At 42.7% G+C, this 22,669-nt stretch overlaps 1 protein-coding gene across 1 annotated transcript in view; it reads left to right on the top strand.

Annotated features, from left to right (window-relative positions):
• LOXL2 (lysyl oxidase like 2) overlaps positions 1-22,669 on the top strand; it is a 128,577-nt gene that overhangs the window by 13,225 nt on the left and 92,683 nt on the right. Inside the window, exons 2-3 of the mRNA XM_058194346.1 lie at positions 3,032-3,417; positions 4,491-4,666. Coding sequence (XP_058050329.1) covers positions 3,114-3,417; positions 4,491-4,666 — 480 coding nt within the window. The 5' untranslated portion in view covers positions 3,032-3,113. The remainder of the gene's footprint in view (positions 1-3,031; positions 3,418-4,490; positions 4,667-22,669) is intronic.

Genomic DNA, 22,669 nt, shown 5'->3' on the forward strand with positions numbered 1-22,669 from the left:
CTATACTCTGAAAAATACGATAATCCTTCATATCCGGAATAATAGGAATACTCTTCCAATTTCTCAAAATAATTCTCTTAGCCATCTGCCACACCTGATACAGCCAAAGCTCATGCTGCATTTAGCATAAAAATAAACATGCAGAAGTTGCAGTTTTGTATCTCTTTCTATAGGGAATAGGGGCAGGTGGAAGAAATTATTCTGCTTTTCATCCAGCAGATGAAAAGATAGTATTTCTTTCCAAGATGAATTGCATTTGAGCTATGGTGGCCCAGTGGTTAAAATGCAGTATTGCAGGCTAACTCACTTCTCACTGCCAGCAGTTTGAGTCTGACTGGTTCAAGATTGACACAGCCTTCCATCCTTCCGAGGTCAGTAAAATGAGGACCCAGATTTTGGAGGGCAATAGACTGACTCTGTAAACCGCTTAGAGGGGGCTGTAAAACACTATGAAGTGGCATATAAGTCTAAGTGTTATTGCTATCTATCTATCTATCTATCTATCTATCTATCTATCTATCTATCTATCTTCCTTCCTTCCTTCCTTCCTTCCTTCCTTCCTTCCTTCCTTCCTTCCTTCCTTCCTTCCTTCCCTAAATGCTATTGCTATTTGTAAGAATAATATAGCAGTTCAGGGTGTTACTTGAGCCATAAAACCAATGCTTTATAATACCCACAGTCTCTGGGCCATAGCTGTTGGTTTGTCATTACTTGCTGCAAAAGTTGGTAATGGCAAATAATGGTGATACAGGTCATCCTCAACTTACGACCACAATTGAGCCCAAAATTTCTGTTGCTAAACGAGACAGTTGCTAAGTGAGTTTTGCCCCGTTTTATGACCTTTCATGCCAGAGTTGTTAAGTGAATCACTGCAGCTGCTACGTTAGTTACTTTGCTTGTCAGAAGGTCCCAAAAGGGGATCGCATGACCCCAGGACACAGCGACCGTCATAAATATGAGTCAGTTGCTAAGCATCTGAATTTTGATCACATGGCTATGGGATTGCTACAATGGTCGTAAGGGTGAAAAACAAGAGTCATTTTTTCCCAGTGTCGTTGCAACTTCGAACCATCACTAAATGAACTGTTATAAGTCAAGGACTATCTGTAATGGAAAAGCCAGTGGAAGCATGTGAAAATCAGCCATAAACTGCTACCAAACATCATTTCTGATTTCCACCCCATCCCTATATGGATTCCTGATTCTGTTTAGCAAATCCATCAGATTTGAAGGCAATTGTCTCTTTGTTTGTTTATTAAACAGTTATATAGCTGCCCAACTCACACCTAGGAGACTCTGGGTAGCATTTAAGGATTAAATTCTACAATTGAAAAGGAATCATTTTGCTACACTTCTCCAAATCAGTTTGGAAGCCTCCAATCTGATCTGGACAATCAAATCCACCTCATCTGTCATTTGATTCGGAATCCATTTGGGTTTCTATCAAATCCCCTTTCAGCTGGATCTCCAAAGCAAATGTTTATATACCCCTAAGCATCGAGCAATAGCAATAGCACTTATTTATTTATTTTTATTTATTTATTAAATTTTTATACCGCCCTTCTCCCAAAGGACTCAGGGCGGTGTACAGCCAAAAGATAAAAAACACAAAAATGTACAATTAAAACGACAATTTAAAACCGAGCATATTAGAAAAAATGGCCACATTTAAGAATTTAAAATTTAAAATTATAAACCATATAATAATAAAACCCCAGTTAAAATTTAAAATATTTAAAATATTTAAAATATTATGTCAGTCCCGCTTGAATAAATAAATGCGTTTTCAGCTCACGGCGAAAGGTCCGAAGATCAGGCACTTGACGTAGGCCAGGAGGAAGTTCGTTCCAGAGCGTAGGAGCTCCCACAGAGAAGGCCCTTCCCCTGGGGGCCGCCAGCCGACATTGTTTGGCGGACGGCACCCTGAGAAGACCCTCTCTGTGAGAGCGTACGGGTCGGTGGGAGGCATGCGGTAACAGCAGGCGGTCCCGTAAGTATCCGGGCCCTAAGCCATGGAGCGCTTTGAAGGTGGTAACCAAAATCTTAAAGCGCACCCGAAAGACCACAGGAAGCCAGTGCAAGCCGCGCAGGATTGGTGTTACATGGGAGCAACGAGTTGCTCCCACTATTACCCATGCAGCTGCATTCTGGACTAGCTGCAGCCTCCGACTTATATACCGCTTCACGGTGCTTTACAGCCCTCTCTAAGTGGTTTACAGAGTCAGCATATTGCGAATCTGGGTCCTCATTTTAGCACCCTCAGAAGGATGGCAGGTTGAGTCAACTCTGAGCAGATGTGAATCGAACCCCCGGCTGTAGGCAGTCAGCCTGCAATACTGCATTCTAATCACAGGAGGGAGGAGGGAGGGAGGGAAAGAAGGAAGGAAGGAAGGAAGGAAAGAAAGAAGGAAGGAAGGAAGGAAGGAAGGAAGGAAGGAAGGAAGGAAGGAAGCCAATAGCAATAGCAATAGAAATAGCACTTAGATTTATATACCGCTTCATGGTGCTTTACAGCCTTCTCTAAGCGGTTTACAGAGTCAGCATATTGCCAATCTGGGTCCTCATTTTACCGACCTAGGAAGGATGGAAGGCTGAGTCAACCTTAAGCCAGTCAGGATCGAACTCCTGACAATGGGCAGAGTTAGCCTGCAACACTGCATTCTAATCACTGTGCCAGCAGAAAGAAGAATGAGAAAGTGAATAAGAGAGAGAGGGAGGAACAAAGGAAGGAAGTAGGAAAGAAGGATAGAAGGATAGCAATTGCACTTGGACTTATATACCATTTCACAGTGCTTTCCAGCCCTCTCTAAGCGGTTTACAGAGCCAGCCTCTTGTCCCCAACAATCTGGGTCCTCATTTTACCCACCTCGGAAGGATGGAAGACTGAGTCAACCTTGAGCCTGGTGGGATTTGAACTGCCAAATTGCAGGCAGCCGGCAGTCAGCAGAAGTAGCCTGCAGTACTGCACTCTAACCACTGTGCCACCGTGGCTCTTATTTCTCAAGTATTTCCTTCATTTCTTTCCTTCCAGCAAACCGGCCAGACTACCTTCCGATCTCTGATCGAACTTAAGACTTGTCTCCAAATTTCTCCAAATCTCCTTTACATCCTCAATGGCAATGTTCCCAAACTGCCATCTGATCCTTTTCTTCTTCTTTGTGTGCCTGGACCACCACCTGATCCTTGCCCAGGATCAACAAGCTTCTCAACCCAGCACTGAGCCTTCTATTCAGGTCCGGTTGGCAGGAGACAAGAGGAAGCACAACGAAGGGCGAGCGGAAGTCTACTATAACGGCCAATGGGGCACCATTTGTGATGACGATTTCTCCATCCACTCAGCCAATGTGTTCTGCAGGCAACTGGGGTACGTGGAAGCCACATCCTGGTTCCCTGGCTCCAGATATGGCAAAGGAGAAGGTGAGATGCCGAACAATGTTTTTTCTATGCTGATAATTTTTGTATGTCTCATTTTTTTCCTACGTGTTTCACTTTTCTTCTTTATCCTGTAACTGCTATTCTAATAGCAAATCCTTCATAAAAGTTATCGCATTACATTCTTGATCAGATTATCTTTCCATTGATATACAGCAGGGGTAGCCAACCTTTTTATACCTACTGCCCACTTTTGTATCTCTGTTAGTAGTAAAACTTTCTAACCGCCCACTGGTTCCACAGTAATGTGCTGTGTATCATCGTCTGCGCATGCCTCTCACGCATCGTGGATTGGGTTGGTGGGCGGCACTGGCTACCAGCTCTGCTTGTCTGTTACAGCTGGGTGGTGTGGGGGGAGATGCGCAAGCTATTCTGGGACGAGGCTCTTTTGTTTGTGGTCGCACTATAGCGCCATTTAGTTTCACTTCCGTAAAGTGAACTAAACTTACGCGCGGGCGATACAAATAGTATATTTTCAGAAATTTAAATTGTCACAGGGAAATTTATGAAAACCTAATGAAAATGTTTTTAAATAATGCTATGAATTTTTTTTAAAAAGTCAATTAAATGAAAAAAAAAGGAAAGTGTTTCAGTATCGGACAAAACCCCTACCGCCCACCATGAAGGCTGGAACACCCACTAGTGGGTGGTAGGGACCAGGTTGACTACCACTGATATACAGTTTTATGGTACTATTACTTCCCCCACAAAAAGGAGTGGTGTTATTAGCTAGTTTTAGAAAATACACTTTTCCCAAAAGGTTTCCACAATTTTGGCCACTACTGTAGTTGGCTGCAGAGCTCAGTCTTATGAAATTCTTTCTGCTCTACAAAGTGGAAAGTGGACCTCTTAAAAGAGACCTTTGCTCTTAGGTTTTTTAAGGGTTGTTTTTAGTTTTGTATTGTTGTTTTCTTTCTGTATTTTATTCGTGGCTGTACACCCCCCTGAGTCCTTTGGGAGAAGGGCGGTCTATAAATAAAAATATTCTATTCTATTCTATTCTATTCTATTCTATTCTATTCTATTCTATTCTATTCTATTCTATTCTTTCTCTGTAGGCCCCATCTGGTTGGACAACCTCTACTGCACTGGCAGAGAGACATCAATAGCCCAATGTACCTCCAACGGATGGGGTGTGTCGGATTGCAAGCACACCGAGGATGTGAGCGTGGTCTGCAGCGAAAAGAGGATCCCGGGCTTCAAATTTGAGGACCCTCTGCTCAATCAAATAGAGGTAAGCAAAGTTGGGAGTAACGAGAGTTTAGCGTTGGCTCGTTGGCACCTTTGCTGAAACCCGCAACTTCTCCATCCAGTGCGATTGGCCAATTCTGGCAGCTGCATTGAGGTAAAAAGCTTTTCGGTACCTTCATTGGGACTGTCTATCTTTTGCACACACACAAACTTGAATCTCACTCCAAGGAAGTTTGATCCCTGGTGAGTACCTAGATATATCCATGGAGTTTTCCTGGGTTAGGGTAGGAGTGTCAAACTCAAGGCCGGAGGGCTGGATGTGGCCTGTGGGTTGCTTAATTCGGAGAACTGGTAGTAAAAAATTCTGACTGGCCCTGCCCCCATCTATTCTCTGCCTCCTAAGCCCCAGCTGATTGGGAGGAAATGGGGATTTTGCAGTAACCTTCCCCTGGATTGGGGAGGGAATGGAGATTTTGCAGTAACCTTCCCCTGGATTGGGGAGGGAATGGAGATTTTGCAGTATCCTCCCCTACCACAACTTGGTGCGCAACTTGGGTGTCCTCCTGGATGATCGGCTGTCGCTTGAAGATCATTTGACGGCCGTCTCCAGGAGGGCCTTCCACCAGGTTCGCCTGGTTCGGCAGTTGCGCCCCTTCCTTGATCGGGATGCCTTGTGCACAGTCACTCATGCGCTCATTACCTCTCGCTTGGATTATTGTAATGCTCTCTACATGGGGCTCCCCCTGAAGTGCACTCGGAGGCTTCAGTTAGTCCAGAATGCAGCTGCGCGGGTGATAGAGGGAGCTAAGCGTAGCTCCCATGTAACACCGCTCCTGCGCAGACTGCACTGGCTACCTGTGGCCTTTCGAGTGCACTTTAAGGTGTTGGTTACGACCTTTAAAGCGCTCCATGGCTTAGGGCCTGGGTACTTACGGGACCGCCTGCTGTTACCACATGCCTCCCACCGACCCGTACGCTCTCACAGAGAGGGACTTCTCAGGGTGCCGTCCGCCAAACAATGTCGGCTGGCGGCCCCCAGGGGAAGGGCCTTCTCTGTGGGGGCTCCCACACTCTGGAACGAACTTCCCCCAGGTTTACGCCAAATACCTGACCTTCGGACTTTCCGCCGCGAACTGAAGACACACCTTTTTATCCGCGCGGGGCTGGCTTAAATTGAATTTTAAATGTTAAATTTTATTAATTTTAAATGGGGTTTTTTAGCGTATGGTAAATTTTTAAATTTTCAGGCTAATTTAAATAAGTTTTTTAAATTCCGTTTTAATTGTATTTTGTATTGTTTGTTTTATTCTGCCTGTACACCGCCCTGAGTCCTTCGGGAGAAGGGCGGTATAAAAATCAAATAAATAATAATAATAATAATAATACCACGCCCACCAAGCCACGCCCACCAAGCCATGCCACGCCCACTAAGCTACACCCACAGAACCGGTAGTAAAAAAAAATTGAAACCCACCACTGAACTAAACCCAAACTTTGGATGTCTTCTAAGTCTTATCTGCATAACTATAATTCATAAATGGGGTCCTGGTTAAATTAAATTCAGTACCAGACTTGTGCTACAGAGAATTTAATTTTTAAAGTTATTAATTTTTGACCCTGATGCTTACTCCCGTCACTTAATCCACATCTTTTGCGATCTGACGTTTGATGGATGTAGTGCCAGGTCAAAGATATTGACTGGTGTGGAGTCTCTGCCTTCCACCTTCCTTAGAGGGATCAAATCTCTCCGTAAGAGGAATTCTTGAAACCATTGCCATTTTCTAAAGCAGATAAGTAGGATTAGCTCCCTTGATCGGGCAACAGGAAAAGCCCAGCTTCTTTTTATGGCAGCCCTGAAATAATCATGGAAGAATGCAGAATATGTTGGGGGGTGGGCTAAATAGAGATCGCACTGTATCCCTTCTGTGGAAGTTTGCCAAGTATTCAAATAGGACCTTCTTACTTTTCTTGGGGATGTTAGCATTGCAATGTTGAACCTTATATATATGATTTATTTATTTATTTATTTATTTTATTTGAATTTATATCCCGCCCTTCTCCAAAGACTCAGGGCGGCTTACATTGTGTAAGGCAATAGTCTTCATCCATTTGTATATTATATACAAAGTCAACTTGTATTGCCCCCCCAACAATCTGGGTCCTCATTTTACCTACCTTATAAAGGATGGAAGGCTGAGTCAACCTTGGGCCTGGTGGGACTCAAACCTGCAGTAATTGTAATTGCAGGCAGCTGTGTTAATAACAGACTGCATTAGCCTGTTGAGCCTACTTCTTAGGAGTAGGCCTTGCTGTTCATAGTGAGACTTACATTCCTAAGTAAAATACAAGAGATTGGCCTGCTTTTCTAAACACTGGACTTGTTCGTTCATTCATTCATTCATTCATTCATTCATTCGATTTCTACAGCTGCCCTCTGTCTGGGCAGCTTACGATTCTAGAGCTATAAAACAGCTGAAACTGTTAAAAACATCTAAAATACAAAATATACAGGTGCTTCTCGATTTTGAAACCCAATTGGGACCCAAAATTTTTTTTCCATTCCTAAGCCAGGTGGTTGTTTACCTGACATTTGCACCTGACTTTAGGATCTCTTTTTGCCAGGGTGTTTAAGCGAATCCAGCTTCCCCCATCTACTTGGTTTGCCTGAGAAGGTACAGAAACTTTGATTGCCTATAGTAGGATCCTACTATAAATACATGCCAGTTGCCAAGGGCCCAAACGTTGATCAATGCTGCAAAGATTGTAAGTGCGAGAACGACCAGAAGTCACTTTTCTCAATGCTGTCGTAACGTCTAGCAATTGCTATCAGCGTTCCACGTAACAAACCCATAGCAAACAGCACTCCGAGGTAGGTAGATTCCTCAAAGAACAGTTTTATTTGAAGGTATCATATTGGCACAGACTGGTGAAAACCGACTCTAAAGGTTCCCGCGGTTTTCACCTAATTCAAAGTTTTCCCCTTTCCCCAAACAATCAGTCACGTGGTCCAATCAGGGTGCTGTCCAGTTGCTTGGAAACTTTACTCCCCCTCTCTTCAGCCACCTGTGTTGGCACAGCCTTGGTTCCCAGGAAAAACTATTTTGTTTTGACTACAAAACCCCAGCTGTCTCTATTCCCCCTCCCTATCCTTCATCTCCTTTGTGGCCACACTCAAAAATGTCCCCAATCAGCTTCAGAGTTGACAGTTGCTAAATACACGGTTGTAAGTTGAGGGCCACCTGTAATTAATTATGTTAATTAATGCATTAATTAATGCATTCTTAATTCATCACATTAATTAAGGCATCCGTTGGGGACAAGTAAACACATTTGGAACACTGTGTGCCCCCATACTATGCCTTCTTTTCTGGAAAGGTGGGCATATTTTTAGGAAAATATGAGATTGGAGACATCCCTTATATTTAATGAATTTCTAGGAATACCTATTGGGTACAGAAACTTTCTTGTAAATAAAAGGGATAGTAGGGGCTAGTGCTCTACAGTAAACTCATTACTGGTTTTTTAAAAAATTAACTTTAAATAACAATAATAAGAGGGGACGCGGTGGCTCAGGGGCTAGGACGTTGAGCTTGTCAATTGAAAGTTCGGCAGCTCAGCGGTTCGAATCCCTAGTGCTGCCGTGTAACGGGGTGAGCTCCCATTATTTGTCCCAGCTTCTTCCAACCTAGCAGTTTCGAAAGCACGTAAAAATGCAAGTAGAAAAAATAGGGACCACTTTTGGTGGGAAGGTAACAGCGTTCCGTGCACCTTTGGCGTTGAGTCATGCCAGCCACATGACTACGTAGACGTCTTCGGACAGCTCTGGCTCTTCGGCTTTGAAATGGAGATGAGCACCACCCCCTAGAGTCAGCAATGACTAGCATGTATGTGCGAAGGGAACCTTTACCTTTAACAATAATAATCAAATCAGGTGGCACCTAGAATCTAGTGAAAGCAAAAATTATGTCAATATTTCTCTTCCCATAAATGTACATCATTAAATCTTCTGCAACTTGCAGGGTTTCCTTATGAAAATAAATTTTGCTGTGATGACTCCAGCGACAATGTTGCTCTTCCATTAGAAGATAACAAAAATAACAACAATGATAATTTATTGTCAAATTTCTTGACGTCGCCATCTTTTTTAAAAAGCTTGAAACAGCTCTGGTTGAGGTGGTTATATCTCCCTAATGACCCCAAAAGGGCGATCAAATCAGATTCTCTATAGCTTCATGGTCAGATGGAAGAAACCTGTTTTGTGATTGCCTGAAAGGTTACCCAATCAGCATCCAGGAATGTGAAAGATCCAGGATGATATAAGGATTCCTACCTTGCACCAGCGGGTTGGATTAGAAGACTTCCAAGTTCCCTTCCAGACCTGTGATTCAATTTGATTCAGTTCAACAGCAGAATAACAGAATTGGAGGTCTTCTAGCCATCTCAAGCAATGCAAATTCTCAAACCTCAAATGGTTGTCCAGTGGTGGGATTCAGCCGGTTCGCACCGATTCATGTGAAGCGGTTGTTAAATTAGTGTTGTAACTCCAGCCCCTGAACCTGGCCCCATGCCCAAAAGTGACTCCGAGAATGAGGGGGAAGAGCCGGTAAGGCTTACCTCGGGAGCACCGATGCCTTTGGGCCGGCTCCAGGAGCCAGAACCAGTCTAGTCGGAGGACGTAATGAGGCCGTCATTCCCTGATTCCTCCCTTCCTCAGGCTATGCCTTCAGACCCAGATAATCATCATCATCATCATCATCAAGCTTGGATTAACCCGCGCTTCAGAAGATTAGAGAGGCGTCATCATCAAAGGGAAGGGTGGGGCTGGAGCCCCACCCCACAGGATATATAAGAAGATTTGGGACTGTTCGCACTCCACGGGGAGCAAAAGATTAGCTGAACCGTTTCAAAGAGAGCTGAAGTCTTATTCTGCGAGTCATTTGTTTGAACTTTGGCAAGCAGCTGCGATTTCTCTGCCAGGACTGATAAGAGCCGTGAATCCACTGGTTGAAGGCCAGCTCATTACTCCGAGGTGGGGAAGGAGACAGAACAATTAGACACCCACCCTCGCCACTATCAAAATGGATCCTGGGTGCTGCTGCAATGGAGAAATGGGCAACAGAGCAGCTGGCGCAAGGGAAGGAGAAGGCCGCCTTCTCTCTTTCTTCTCGCTGCTTCTCCTCCTTCCCTCATGCTGGGTGCTCTCTTGCCCGTTTCTCCATTGCAGTAGAGCGCAGTGCCCAGGATCCATTTTGATAGTGCACGCAGAGGTGTGGGGGGGTGTAATTTAACAACCAGTTCGCCCAGGGTCAGGTTGGGCCACGCCTCCCATGACAGCCAAGTTGACCCTGGGCGAACTGGTTGTTAAATTATTTAAATCCCACCAATGGTCCAAAGTCCTTCTTAAAAACCTCCAGTGATGGAGCACTCACAACTCCAGAAGACAAGCTGTTCCACTGATCAATCGTTCTCACTGTTAGGAAATTTCTCCTTACTTCTAGGTTGGATCACTCCTTGATAGGTTTCCATCTGTTCAACTCAGTTTAGCGGCATTCATTCTGCTCAGAAAAGGACTACGTATAAGGTTCACAGAAAAAAAAATAACCACTCAAGATATGTGCTACTGTCTATGCTCTGAGTTTCCAAAGCGCATCTTTTGAGTTCCGGCATTTAAAAAACAACAACACATCACCAGCAAGTAGAGATAGAATGCGGGGTACCTTCTCTTGAATGAGCTTTTCTTCCTTTGCAATTCCAGCAGTTGTCTTAATAAGGATAGCTCAGCGCCTGGAAAAGGAGACACTGAATATTTGGGATAGTTTTTGCAGTCATCAGTTTTTCCAGGGTCAGATTTTAATTCTCAGAGCAAAATCTGGTGTGTGTGTGTTTGTGTGTGTAACTTGGAACAGTCTAGACTCTAAACAGAGGGTAACTCACTCAAGGATATTTCAACCATGAATCACTCTCCACCAGTTGCTCTGCCTCTGCTGTCCCTTTGTAAAAGGTTCAAAGTGTATTGAGTTAATTCGAGGCCATCCTTTCCCTGACTGACGATTAAATTAGTTGAAACCAGAAGTAGGCTTCAAAAATTATAGCAAGGGGTTCTTTGCCTGGTTGCTGGGTGGGTGTGGCCATGGTGGGTGTGGCCTTATACTTTTATACCTTATGCCACCAGACTCCAAATTTTGGGCTTAGACAACTTAGAACTACGCAGACTTCAGTCTGACCTAAGCATAGTACATAAAATTATTTACCACAATGTCCTACCTGCCAATGACTACTTCCGCTTCAACCACAACAATACACGAGCACAGAATAGATACAAACTCAAGGTAAACCGCTCCAAACTCAATTGTAGAAAATATGACTTCAATAACAGAGTTGTTAATGCCTGGAATGCACTACCTGACTCTGTAGTCTCATCCCAAACCCCCGAAAACTTTAACCTAAGACTGTCTACTGTTGACCTCACCCCATTCCCAAGAGGTCTGTAAGGGGGCGTGCATAAGTGCACCCGCGTGCCTACCGTCCCAGTCCTAATATTCCTTTTTTACTTACTCTTTTCAGGTATCCAAATTATGTTTATACTTTTACCTGTTATCTTATATATGATTGACAAATAAAATAAATAAATAATAAAATAGTCAGACTCCTGCATCACGAGGGGCGAAGCGTGGCATCTTTGCCCTCCCCAGGCTCCGGAGGCTTTTCTCGAGCCTCTGGGAGGGCGAAAACAGCTTCCCAAGGCTCCGGAAGCCCTCTTCCCGAACTTCCGGTAGGCCCATTTTTTGCCCTCTCCGAGCCTCTGTGCGCACCCTGCATTTACCTGCATCCAAAACAAGCTGCGTGGGGACGCCTGGAAGGGGAGGAGTGAGGTAGGCGAGGCCAGCCAGGAGTGGGATTTGGGGGTTCTCCGAACTGCGCAGAATCTTAGCTAGAGGTTCTCCCGAACCCCTGTGAACCTCCAGCAGCCCACCCCTGTTTGAAACTAGCTTAACTAAGTTGTCCAACCCATCAAATCTGGGGGAAGAGAAAATGGGAAAGAAGTAAAGTGCTTTGTGTAGGAAGACTGTGTAGAAGCGAAGAACTTGGCTAAATTATGAAGACTGGCTCACACTGTTGCACCCGTGTTTTCTTAATTTTGTACCTCCTATGGAGGTAGCCTGGAAACCAAGCAACAAAATATCCCCCAGTTGAGACTCTCTACCGCTCAGTTCATAGTCCTGATTTTATTAGGTGCTTCACTGGGTGGTTCCCTCCCCCCCCCGACTTTGGCTAGCTTAACAAACATGTGTTGTAAACTCTGCTTTCAGAGTAATAGTAATATAATATGGACATTTACAAAGAGGACTTTGTGGCTCAGAGGAGAATGTCTTAATTCTTTCTTGCCTGCTGTTTATTTCCCCCCCTTGGGCTTATTTCTGGCTTTAGCATTCTGCTAATGCAAGAGGATAAAAATGTATGGGAGGAATAGGATGCGTTTGTTCACGAGTGTCTCTGACGTATTCTAGATTCCCCAGAACACTTTCAAATGGGGTGCAATTATTTACAAAGCAAAATGAAAAATGTTGTTGTTAGTTGCGAAGTCGTGTCCGACCCATCGCGACCCCATGGACAATGTTCCTCCAGGCCTTCCTGTCCTCTACCATCCTCTGGAGTCCATTTAAACTAATACCGACTGCTTCAGTGACTCCATCCAGCCACCTCGTTCTCTGTTGTCCCGTTCTTCTTTTGCCCTCAATCTTTCCCAGCATTAGGCTCTTCTCCAGGGAGTCCTTCTTTCTCATTAGGTGGCCAAAGGATTTGAGTTTCCTCTTCAGGATCTGGCCTTCTAAAGAGCAGTCAGGGTTGATCTTCTCTAGAACTGACTTGTTTGTTCGCCTTGCAGTCCAAGGGACTCGCAGGAGTCTTCTCCAGCACCAGAGTTCAAAGGACTCAATTCTTTGGCGCTCAGCCTTTCTTATGGTCCAACCTTCACAGCCATATATTGCAACTGGGAAAACCATAGCTTTGACTATACGCACTTTTTTTGGCAGGGTGATGTCTCTGCTCTTTAGTACGCTGTCTAGATTTGCCATAGCTTTCCTCCCCAGGACAAGCGTCTTTTAATTTCTTGGCTGCAGTCCCCATCTGCAGTGAACTTGGAGCCCAGGAAAATAAAATCTATCACTACCTCCATTTCTTCACCATCTATCTGCCAGGAATTGAGAGGGCCGAATGCCATGATTTTAGTTGTTTTTTTTTAAGTTTTATTTTAACATTCATATCCAATAACATATTTAATGTACCATCATATACAATTAATCGGACCTGCCCGGTCACCACCCTCTTCCTTTGACTCTCTTCCCTTCTCTACCTTCTTCTACTTTCCACAACCATCCTCCCCCTCTCTTATCTACATCCTCTCCTCCTTCCTCCCTACTCCTTTCTTCTCCCTCTTCTATCCCTCTTCCTTCCTTTCCTCTTCCTCCTCTTCTCTTTCCTACCTCCTTCTCTCTTCTACTTCCTTCTTTCCCATCATTCTGAAGTGGTAGCCAGGCAGCTCCGATCTTACATTAATTATATATCTTCAATCATCTTTGTACATTAACCATCAATCCATTTTCTACCCTCATCCCCTCCTTCCCTTCCTCCCCACCCCCCAGGACTTCCCAGAACCGAATACAGGGTATAAAACTAACAACAAAAAATAAAATATAACACAAATCATAATCCATAGTCACTCCTTAAAACCTCAACTCCCCTTCCAGAAACAAAGAAAATACATTTCTTCCAATCCATTATATATCAGACCATTCCACTCCTAGAGTTCTCAGAAATTTCCAATTGAGTTAATGTTTGTTCTTGAATAAAGTACATAGTTTTTAATATCCAACCTTCATCAATCAATATCAAAACAACGTTCCATCTTCCAATATTCATCAAGGGTTCTTCTGAAATGTCTTTCTTCCTTAAGCAGTCTCTCAAGAATAGTTCATATTTCCAACTTAATTTCTTAAATTTTTCTGTCCAACCTTCAAGGGTAAACAATAGTCCATCTTTTCACATCTTTGACATTTATATACATCAAATAATATTACAAATATCCAATATATCAATTGTAATAATTAAAATCTTCACTTTACCTTGCTTATATCAAATAACATTATTAAAATTACACCTATAACTTATCCAAAATATATCTATTATAACAATTAAATTCTAATTAGCCATATAACAACATTACATCCATCTCTTAAATATAATATTTAATCCAAATTCCTAAATTTTACTATCTATCCTCCAAAGTTAAACAATATTCCATCTTCCTATTCCTTTATACCTGAAATATATCAAATAATACCCCTAAAATTACACATTTATATCCAAAATAAATCATTTACAAAAATTAATCATAATCATATATAATAGAATTAAACATTCTCCCTCCCCTTCTTCTGTCTTACACTTTTTCCACCATCTATTCACCATTCAACTTAACATCTATTAATAAAGAGTTCCCAATCTTTAATACATTAGTGTAGAAATCTCGTGCTTTACAAACTGTGATTTTAGTTTTCTTAATGTTGAGTTTCAAGCCAACTTTTGTACTCTCCTCCTTCACCTGCATCAAGAGACTCTTTAGTTCCTCTTCGCTTTCTGCCATTAGAGTGATATCATCTGCATATCTGAGGTTATTGATATTTCTTCCGGCAATCTTAATTCCAATTTTTGATTCATCTAGCCCCGCCTTTCTCATGATGTGCTCTGCATATAAGTTAAATAGGCAGGGTGATAGTATACAGCCTAGCCGGACTCCTTTCCCAATTTTGAACCAATCAGTGGTTCCGTGTCCAACGAAACATACTCGTGTGCAAAACATGTTGCACACGAACACACGCCAAATCAGAAAGCTAGCTTGAAAATGTGAATTCTTTAGATGAGCTAAAACAGACTGTCAAAATAGCATCAAATAACTGAATACATTTGAGAGGAGTTTGGCCTTGTAGCTAAGGTGCCAGGATAGAAACTAGGAGACTGTGAATTCTAGTCCCCCCCCCCCACCCACACATTAGCCATGAAAACAGCTGGGTGAGTTTGGTCCTGTCATTCTCTTTAAGCTTACAACATTAAGCTCCAGTAGACTGGATTTGTAGCTCCGAACAAATGCAAATACAAATTTGTATTTCTTCAGAGCACTATTGCAGGTTTAAAATTGGGATTCTTAGCCCAATAATTAGTCAATACAAAATAAAGAAAATCTCCTTTGAGCGTGACTTCATGCAGCTTTCCTGGCAATAGTACAAAAATCTTCCAAGATTGTATTTGGTGTGTGTGTGTGTGTGTGTGTGTGTGTGTGTGTGTGTGTGTGTAAGTATTGAATTCCCTGTCTAACTTGATGTTCTGAACTTTGTTGGTGGTCTCTCATCTAAATAGGTCAACCCAACTTAGACTTTTTGAGATCAGCCAACGTCAGTTAAGCAATCTGAATATCTCCAACATCTCTTTTCTGTGGAGGCAAGTAGTTGAATCAGACTAGAGATTGGAAGGGACTTCGGAGGTCTTCTAGTCCAGTCCCCTGCCCAAGCAGGGGATCCTAGACCATTTCAGACAATTCCAGTCTCTTCGTAAAAACCTCCAGTGATGAAGCACCCACAACTTCTGAAGGCAAGCTGTTCCACTGGCTAATTGTCCACACAGTTAGGAAGTTTCTCTTTAATTCCAAGTTTCTTCTCTCCTGGATTAGTTTCCATCCATTGCTTCTTGTCTTGCTTTCTGGTGCTTTGGAGAATAATTTGACTCCCTCCTCTTTGTAGTAACCTCTCAAATACTGGAATACTGCTATCATGTCCCTCCTAGTCCTTCCTTTCTCTAGAAGGTAAAGGTAAAGGTTCCCCTCGCACATACGTGTTAGTCGTTGCCGACTCTAGGGGGCGGTGCTCATCTCCGTTTCAAAGTCGAAGAGCCAGCGCTGTCCGAAGACGTCTCTGTGGTCATGTGGCCGCCATGACTAAATGCCAAAGGTGCATGGAACACTGTTACCTTCCCACCAAAGGTGGTCCCTATTTTTCTACTTGCATTTTTTACGTGCTTGTGAACTGCTAGGTTGTCAAAAGCTGGGGCAAGCAACGGGAGTTCACTCCATTATGCAGCGCTAGGGATTCAAACCGCCGACCTGCCGACCTTAGTTAGCCACTGAGCCACCATGCCCCCTTAGTTCTCTAGACTAACCAAACCCAAATCCTGCAGCCCTTCTTCATAAGTTTTAGTCTCCAGGCCTTTAATCATCTTAGTTGCTCTAACTTTGCACTTTCCCCCCCAAAATCTCAAGTTTCCAAATTTCAGGAATGATGCTGAATTTTCATGGAAAAGGAAGCAATAATAATAATTTTTTTTTTTTTTTGCAACTGTGCAGCTGCAGAATACTTTCCCCCAAACTGGCCAGCGACAGAGGTTCTTCTCCTTTGTTTTTGTCCTGGTCTAAATTGACCTCATTCCTTCCACGCTTCGGGAGTGATGCCCTGGACAGAGTTGTTTTCTCAGCAGATAGTGCTAAGCTGTCCAAGATCCCGCAGATGCCTGATATGTATCAGCATGTGGATTAAAAACAACCCTTCCCTGGGATTCTTCCCTCAATGGAAAAACTGATCCTTGTTTTAACTCGGAGTTCTTCAAACGTAGCAGCTTTAAGACTTGTGCACTTCAACTCCCAGAATTCTCCAGCCAGCATAGCTTGCTACCAGAGAATTCTGGGAGTTGAAGTCCACAAGTCTTAAAGCGGCCAAGGTTGAAGACCTGTGCCCTAGTCAGTCATGCTTACTGGGGAATTCTGGGAGTTGAAGTCCAAGAGCCTTAAAACTGCTGTGTTTGAAGACCTCTGTTTTAATTGTTGCTCTTCATTATTTTCTAACTCTCATATCAGTTTATCGCAGTCATACATAAAGTGGAAGTTTATTTGTCTGGATTTTTTTTATTTCTGAAAGTTCTGGAAGAAAGGAATGTAAATTCAGTTCTTTTGGAATACACTTGCCTTCACGCACAAATGAATTTTTCAATAGAACCACATAATTTCCCCAAGAAATTTAATTTCTTGGAAATTTCTTGAATATTTACTAAGGGAAGCAAAAGTATTTTTATTTCAGTTACAAAATGCAATGACACAAAAATAGTATAAGAGCAAAATACATGCCTAAGAACATGACAAAAACATACCTACATTCTTCATCATGGTCTAACTTCTAACAATATCTTCCTTCCTTCCTTCCTTCCTCCCTCCCTTCTTCCTTCCTTCCTTCCTTCCTTCCTTCCTCCCTCCCTCCTCCCTCCCTCCCTTCTTTCCTTCCTTCTTTTTCCTTTGGTTCAGTTTTGATTCCTGGAAACTGCCTGGACTAGATTCTTGTTTTCTTCGCAAGTTTTCAGAAGTGCTTTGCCATTACCTTCTTCCGAGGGCTTACACACCTCGAAAGGGTGGAAGGCTGAGTCAACCTTGAGCCAGTGAGAATCGAACCCCTGGCTGTGGGCAGAGTTAGCCTGTAATGCTGCATTCTGATCTGGGAAGGAAGGAAGGGGAGGAAGGAAGGAAGGAAAGAAGGAAGGAAGGGGAGGGAGGGAAATAGCAATAGCACTTAGACTTATATACCGCTTCACGGTGCTTCCCAGCCCCCTCTAAGCAGTTTACAGAGTCAGCCTCTTGCCCCCAACAACCTGGGTCCTCATTTTACCCACCTTGGAAGGATGGAAGGCTGAGTCAACCATGAGCCAGTGAAAACTGAACTGCTGAATTGCAGTCAGCCGGCAGTCAGCAGAAGTAGCCTGCAGTACTGCATCCTAACCACTGCTCTACCACAGCTCTAGATGAGACCTTCTAAATGGTGAATGCTGATACAGGTAATCCTTGATTTACAACAGTTCATTTAGTGACCATTTAAAGTTACATCAGCATTGAAAAAAGTGACTTATATCCATTTTTAACACTTATAACCATTGCAGCATCCCCGTGATCGGGTGATCAAAATTCAGACGCTTGGTAATTGACTCATATTTATGACGGTCGCCGTGTCCTGGGGTCATGCGATCCCTTTTTGGGACCTTCTGCCAAGCAAAGTCAAAGCCAGATTCATTTAACAACGGTGTTACTAACTTAACAACTGCAGTGATTCACTTAACAACTATGGCAGGAAAAGTCACAAAATGGGGCAAAATTCACTTAACCGATGTTTCATATTGCAACCATTGTGGTTGTAAGTCGAGGACTGCCTGTAATGTAAACCCGACACAAAATAAAGATGTGATTCCAAAGAAGCACCATTTGAGAATTGGACTTGTGCTTCTTCTCACAACTGTGTGAGCTAAGGTAGGCTGCAAGGGGGGAAAATCTTCTTTATAAGTTTAAGCAAATTTTGAACCAAGCAAAGATCATCTGGTAGCTGAAATACTTAATTCCTTAATTTTTATTTATTATTTTGATTTTAATGTTGGCACCTTCTGGATTAGTTGGACTACAACCTCTGTAATTCCAATTAATCAACTCAACTACTGATAGTACTGGCTAAGAATAATAAAGCTTACAGAACAACACATTTGAAGATATTTAGAATAGAATAGAATAGAATAGAATAGAATGGAATGGAATGGAATGGAATGGAATGGAATGGAGTGGAGTGGAGTGGAGTGGAATGGAATTGGAATTGGAATTGGAATTGGAATTGGAATTGGAATTGGAATTGGAATTGGAATTGGAATTGGAATTGGAATTGGAAATGGAAAGGATAGAGAACAGAATAGAATAGAATGGAATGGAATGGAATGGAATGGAGTGGAGTGGAGTGGAATGGAATGGAATGGAATTGGAATTGGAATTGGAATTGGAAATGGAAATGGAAATGGAAAGGATAGGATATAGAATAGAATAGAATAAAATTAGAATAGAATAGAATAGAATAGAATTAGAATAGAATAGAATAGGAGTTGGAAGGGACCTTGGAGGTCTTCTAGTCTAACCCCCTGCTTAGGCAGGAAACCCTACACCACTTCAGATACATGGTTATCCTAACATCTTTTTAAAAACTTCCAGTGTTGGAGCATTCACAACTTCTGGAGGCAAGTTGTTCCACTGATTAATTATTCTAACTGTCAGGAAATGTCTTCTTAGTTGTAAGTTGCTTCTCTCCTTGATTAGTTTCCACCCATTGCTTCTTGTCCTATTTTCTGGTGCTTTGGGGAATAGCTTGACTCCCTCTTCTTTAGGGCAGCCCCTGAGATATTGGAACATTGCTATCATGTCATCACTGGTCCTTCTTTTCATCAAACTGGACATGCCCAGTTCCAGCAATGGTTCTTTATATGTTTTAGCCTCCAGTCCCCTAATCCTTTTTGTTTCTCTTCTTTGCATTCTTGTTGCTCTTCTCTGCACTCATGGATGAACTATCCGAGTTTGCATCAGAGACCAAATTTGAATGCAAGCTCTTTCACTGTGCTCAGCTCGCCACTCAACATGGTCCAGCAAGTTTAGTTCAATATAGTATATAATTATAATTTTGCCATGATATCCAGCAATGTAATGGCAGTAGGAAATAGGAGCTTGGTTTTTTATTTTATTTTTTAAAAAAAGAAAGACATACAGCTGCTCATAGAAGATTTCTTTAAAAAATTACCTCAAACATTCCTTTAAAAATATTTCATGTTGACTTTAGCCTTTTTCTATTTGATATAGCCCATGCTGCTAGCTGTAACAAGCTCCTGTGCAAACAGAATGTTTTTGTGGCTTTGAATTTTAGCGTCAGTTCAGCTACGAGTGGAGAAATTGTGTGTGGGCAGGTGGCCTGTGTCATATGCTAAAGCCAGGTGGATAGAAACGCTTCCATTTTCTACATTTTGCCATAGAGAATATGCCATCCAAAGAAATAAGAGCCACAAATTTAATGATGGCAAATGTTTCAGATCTAGCATCGTTTTAATTAACCCACTAACACTTACAACAGTTTGTTTAGGGACCGTTCAAAGTTGCAAGGGCACTGAGAAAGTGGTTTATGACCGTTTTTCACAGTTATGGCCTTTCCACCATCCCCAGGATCACGTGATCAAAATCCAGAGGCTTGGCAACGGGTTCATATTTATGACCGTTGCAGAGTCCCAAGATCATGTGATCCCCTTTTGAGACATTCTGACAAGCAAAAAGTCAATGGGGAAACCAGATTCACTTAACAACCAGGTTACTAACCCGTCAACCGCAGTGATTCACTTAACAACCGAGGCAAGAAGAGTCATAACATGGGGCCAAGTTCACTTGACAAATGTCTCACTTAGCAACGTAAATTGTGGGCTCAATTGTGGTCGTAAATCGAGGACTACCTGTACGCCCCTATGTTCTACTGGAATAGTTCTCAAAGCCCACAGATCTCCCTAAACTGCCTGCCTATGAAACTAGGAGATTCCTAATTCCATCCTTTGACCATTGTTGCAGGCGTTTCAACCATGCAGTGGCATCCAAGCTTGTCACAAAAGTACCCTGTGGAATGATAGGAGAAAGAGTGAGATTAGCTTCTGATAGTCACTGTGAGGCAGGGGAAAAATGCTACTGGTTTGGGCAAACCGGCAGTAAAAAATGCTAGCAGTTCGGGCAAACTGGTAGTAAAACATGACTGGTAGTAAAAAAATGCTACCTGTTCAGGCGAACTAGTAGTTAAAAAATGCTACCTATTCGGGTGAACTAGTAGTTAAAAAATGCTACCTGTTCAGGCGAACTAGTAGTTAAAAAATGCTACCTGTTCAGGCGAACTAGTAGTTAAAAAATGCTATCTGTTCGGGTGAACTAGTAGTTAAAAAAGGCTACCTGTTCAGGCGAACTTGTAGTTAAAAAATGCTACCTGTTCGGGTGAACTGATAGTAAAAAATACTACCTGTTTGGATGAACCAGTAGTAAAAAATGCTACCTGTTTGGGAGAACTGGTAGTAAAAAATGCTACCAGTTCAGGTGAACCAGTAGTAAAAAATGCTACTGATTCGGGTGCACTGATAGTAAAAATGCTACCAGTTCAGGCGAACCAGTACTAAAAAATGCTACCGATTCAGGTGAACTAATAGTAAAAAAATGCTACCTGTTCGGGTGAACTGGTAGTAAAAAACATTTGCAACAAGGTGAGTCCCCCAGCATGCAACAATAGTCAAAGGATGGAATTAGCAACCCATGGCAAAATTCAGGGGAAAGTTAAGACGATCATTTATTAGCCATCAGCTGACAACAGTTTGTCAAAGTTTCTCTGTGCTTTGCTATTGTCCAGGAACGGCAATTTTGCCCTCTGTTCCCTTGCACAGTTTATTTGCACAGAGGTAAATGTATCTATTCCCATTGCATTCTGGTCACTTAATGCATCAGAGCAGCCTAGTCAAATCCTACTCTCTTTTTTTTCAGTTTAGAACACCAGAACAACTTGAGCAATGAAACTTCTGGTTCTCTGAAAGTACCGTCGTGCCCCAACTGGGCCAGTCTCCGCTTTGTGCTGACAAATAACAACCCCGGGCATTGGTGGCTCTGTTGGGATTAGGGAAATACCTGTGTGTAATGGGTCGTGTAGAGTCTTTCTAGATCGACTTCGCATGATTCTTGGAGCAAATGTTTATCTGCAGTAAAAATATCTTACCAGGCCTGGATCTTTTTCCACTGAGGTAATTTAAGTTGTTGTACATCATTAATTGGATCATTAAGATTCTCCTCTTAAGGCCATCTGCTGGGCTTTAGTAAGACCACTCGGATAGTTCTGCAATCCCACAAATGATGCTTTAGGGATGTCTGAGTGGACTAAGATCAGATCCATTATACTGTTGCGGTTTTGGGCACAGAAGCATTGTGGCTCTGTTTCAGCATCTTCAGCTTAATTGGGAGATAAGAATGAAAAACTCAAAGCAGTAATATCTGTAGAGATTCTCAGTTATCCAGGTCATTGGTTGTCCCAAAGTTGTTGTTTTTTTTTCAAGAAACAACGGGACTTTCTGTTTGTTTTTTTTTGAAGATGTTTTGCTCCTCATCCAAGAAGCTATAAAAAAAGATGTTGAGACTCTAGAAAGAGTGCAGAGAAGAGCAACCAAGATGATTAGGGGACTGGAGGCTAAAACATGTGAAGAACGGTTGCATGGCTAGTCTAGTCTAGTCTAGTGAAGAGAAGGTCCAAGGGAGACAGGATAGCAGTCTTCCAATATTTGAGGGGCTGCCACAGAGAGGAAGGGGTCAAGCTCTTTTCCAAGACACCCGAAGGCCAGACAAGGAATAATGGATGGAAACTGATCAAGGAGAGATTCAACCTGGAAATAAGGAGAAATTATTTCTGACAGTGAGAGCAATCAACCCATGGAACAGAAGTTGCCTTCGGAAGTTGTGGGAGCTTCATCACTTGAGACTTTCAAGAAGAGATTGGACTGCCATCTGTCAGAAATGGTGTCGGGTCTCCTGCTTGGGCGGGGGGTTGGACTAGATGACCTATAAGGTCCCTTCCAACTCTGTTACTGTGTAAGCTTCTTCGGCCTTTCCCCACCATCCAGTCAAAGCTGAAGAAGCTTCTTGGATGAGAAACGTCTTCAAAGAAAAACCAGAAAGTCCCGTTGCCTCTTTAAAAAAAAATACCTTTGGGTCAAGCAGTTAGTCGACCAATTAGCATACAGAGTTTAAACACGTTAAATGGCTATCCCAGGGGTCTGCAAACTTGGTTCTTTTAAGACTCGTGGACTTCAACTCCCAGAGTTCCTCAGCCAGCTTTGCTGGCTGAGGAACTCTGGGAGTTGAAGTCCACAAGTCTTAAAGTTGCCAAGGTTGGAGACCCCTGGGCTATCCTTCAGGATTAGCCATAGTCTGCAGTAAGAGTGACTTTTTCCTTCTTCCTTAAACCGGTCTGTTCTGGCTTTAGAACAGAGAAGATGGTGGTCATATAGACTATTTTGTGCAGAGGGAAGACATAGCCTGGTGTGGTCTCCAAATCCAATTTCTGTCCAAACGTCTGAAGGTCCTCTGCTTTCGTTCCATCTCAGTCACTGTCAAGCTGAGCAGAGACAGCATTGAACCAAGCTGGATGGTTCTTTA

The sequence above is a fragment of the Ahaetulla prasina genome, chromosome 9, assembly GCF_028640845.1.
Source record: "Ahaetulla prasina isolate Xishuangbanna chromosome 9, ASM2864084v1, whole genome shotgun sequence".
Taxonomy (NCBI): domain Eukaryota; kingdom Metazoa; phylum Chordata; class Lepidosauria; order Squamata; family Colubridae; genus Ahaetulla; species Ahaetulla prasina.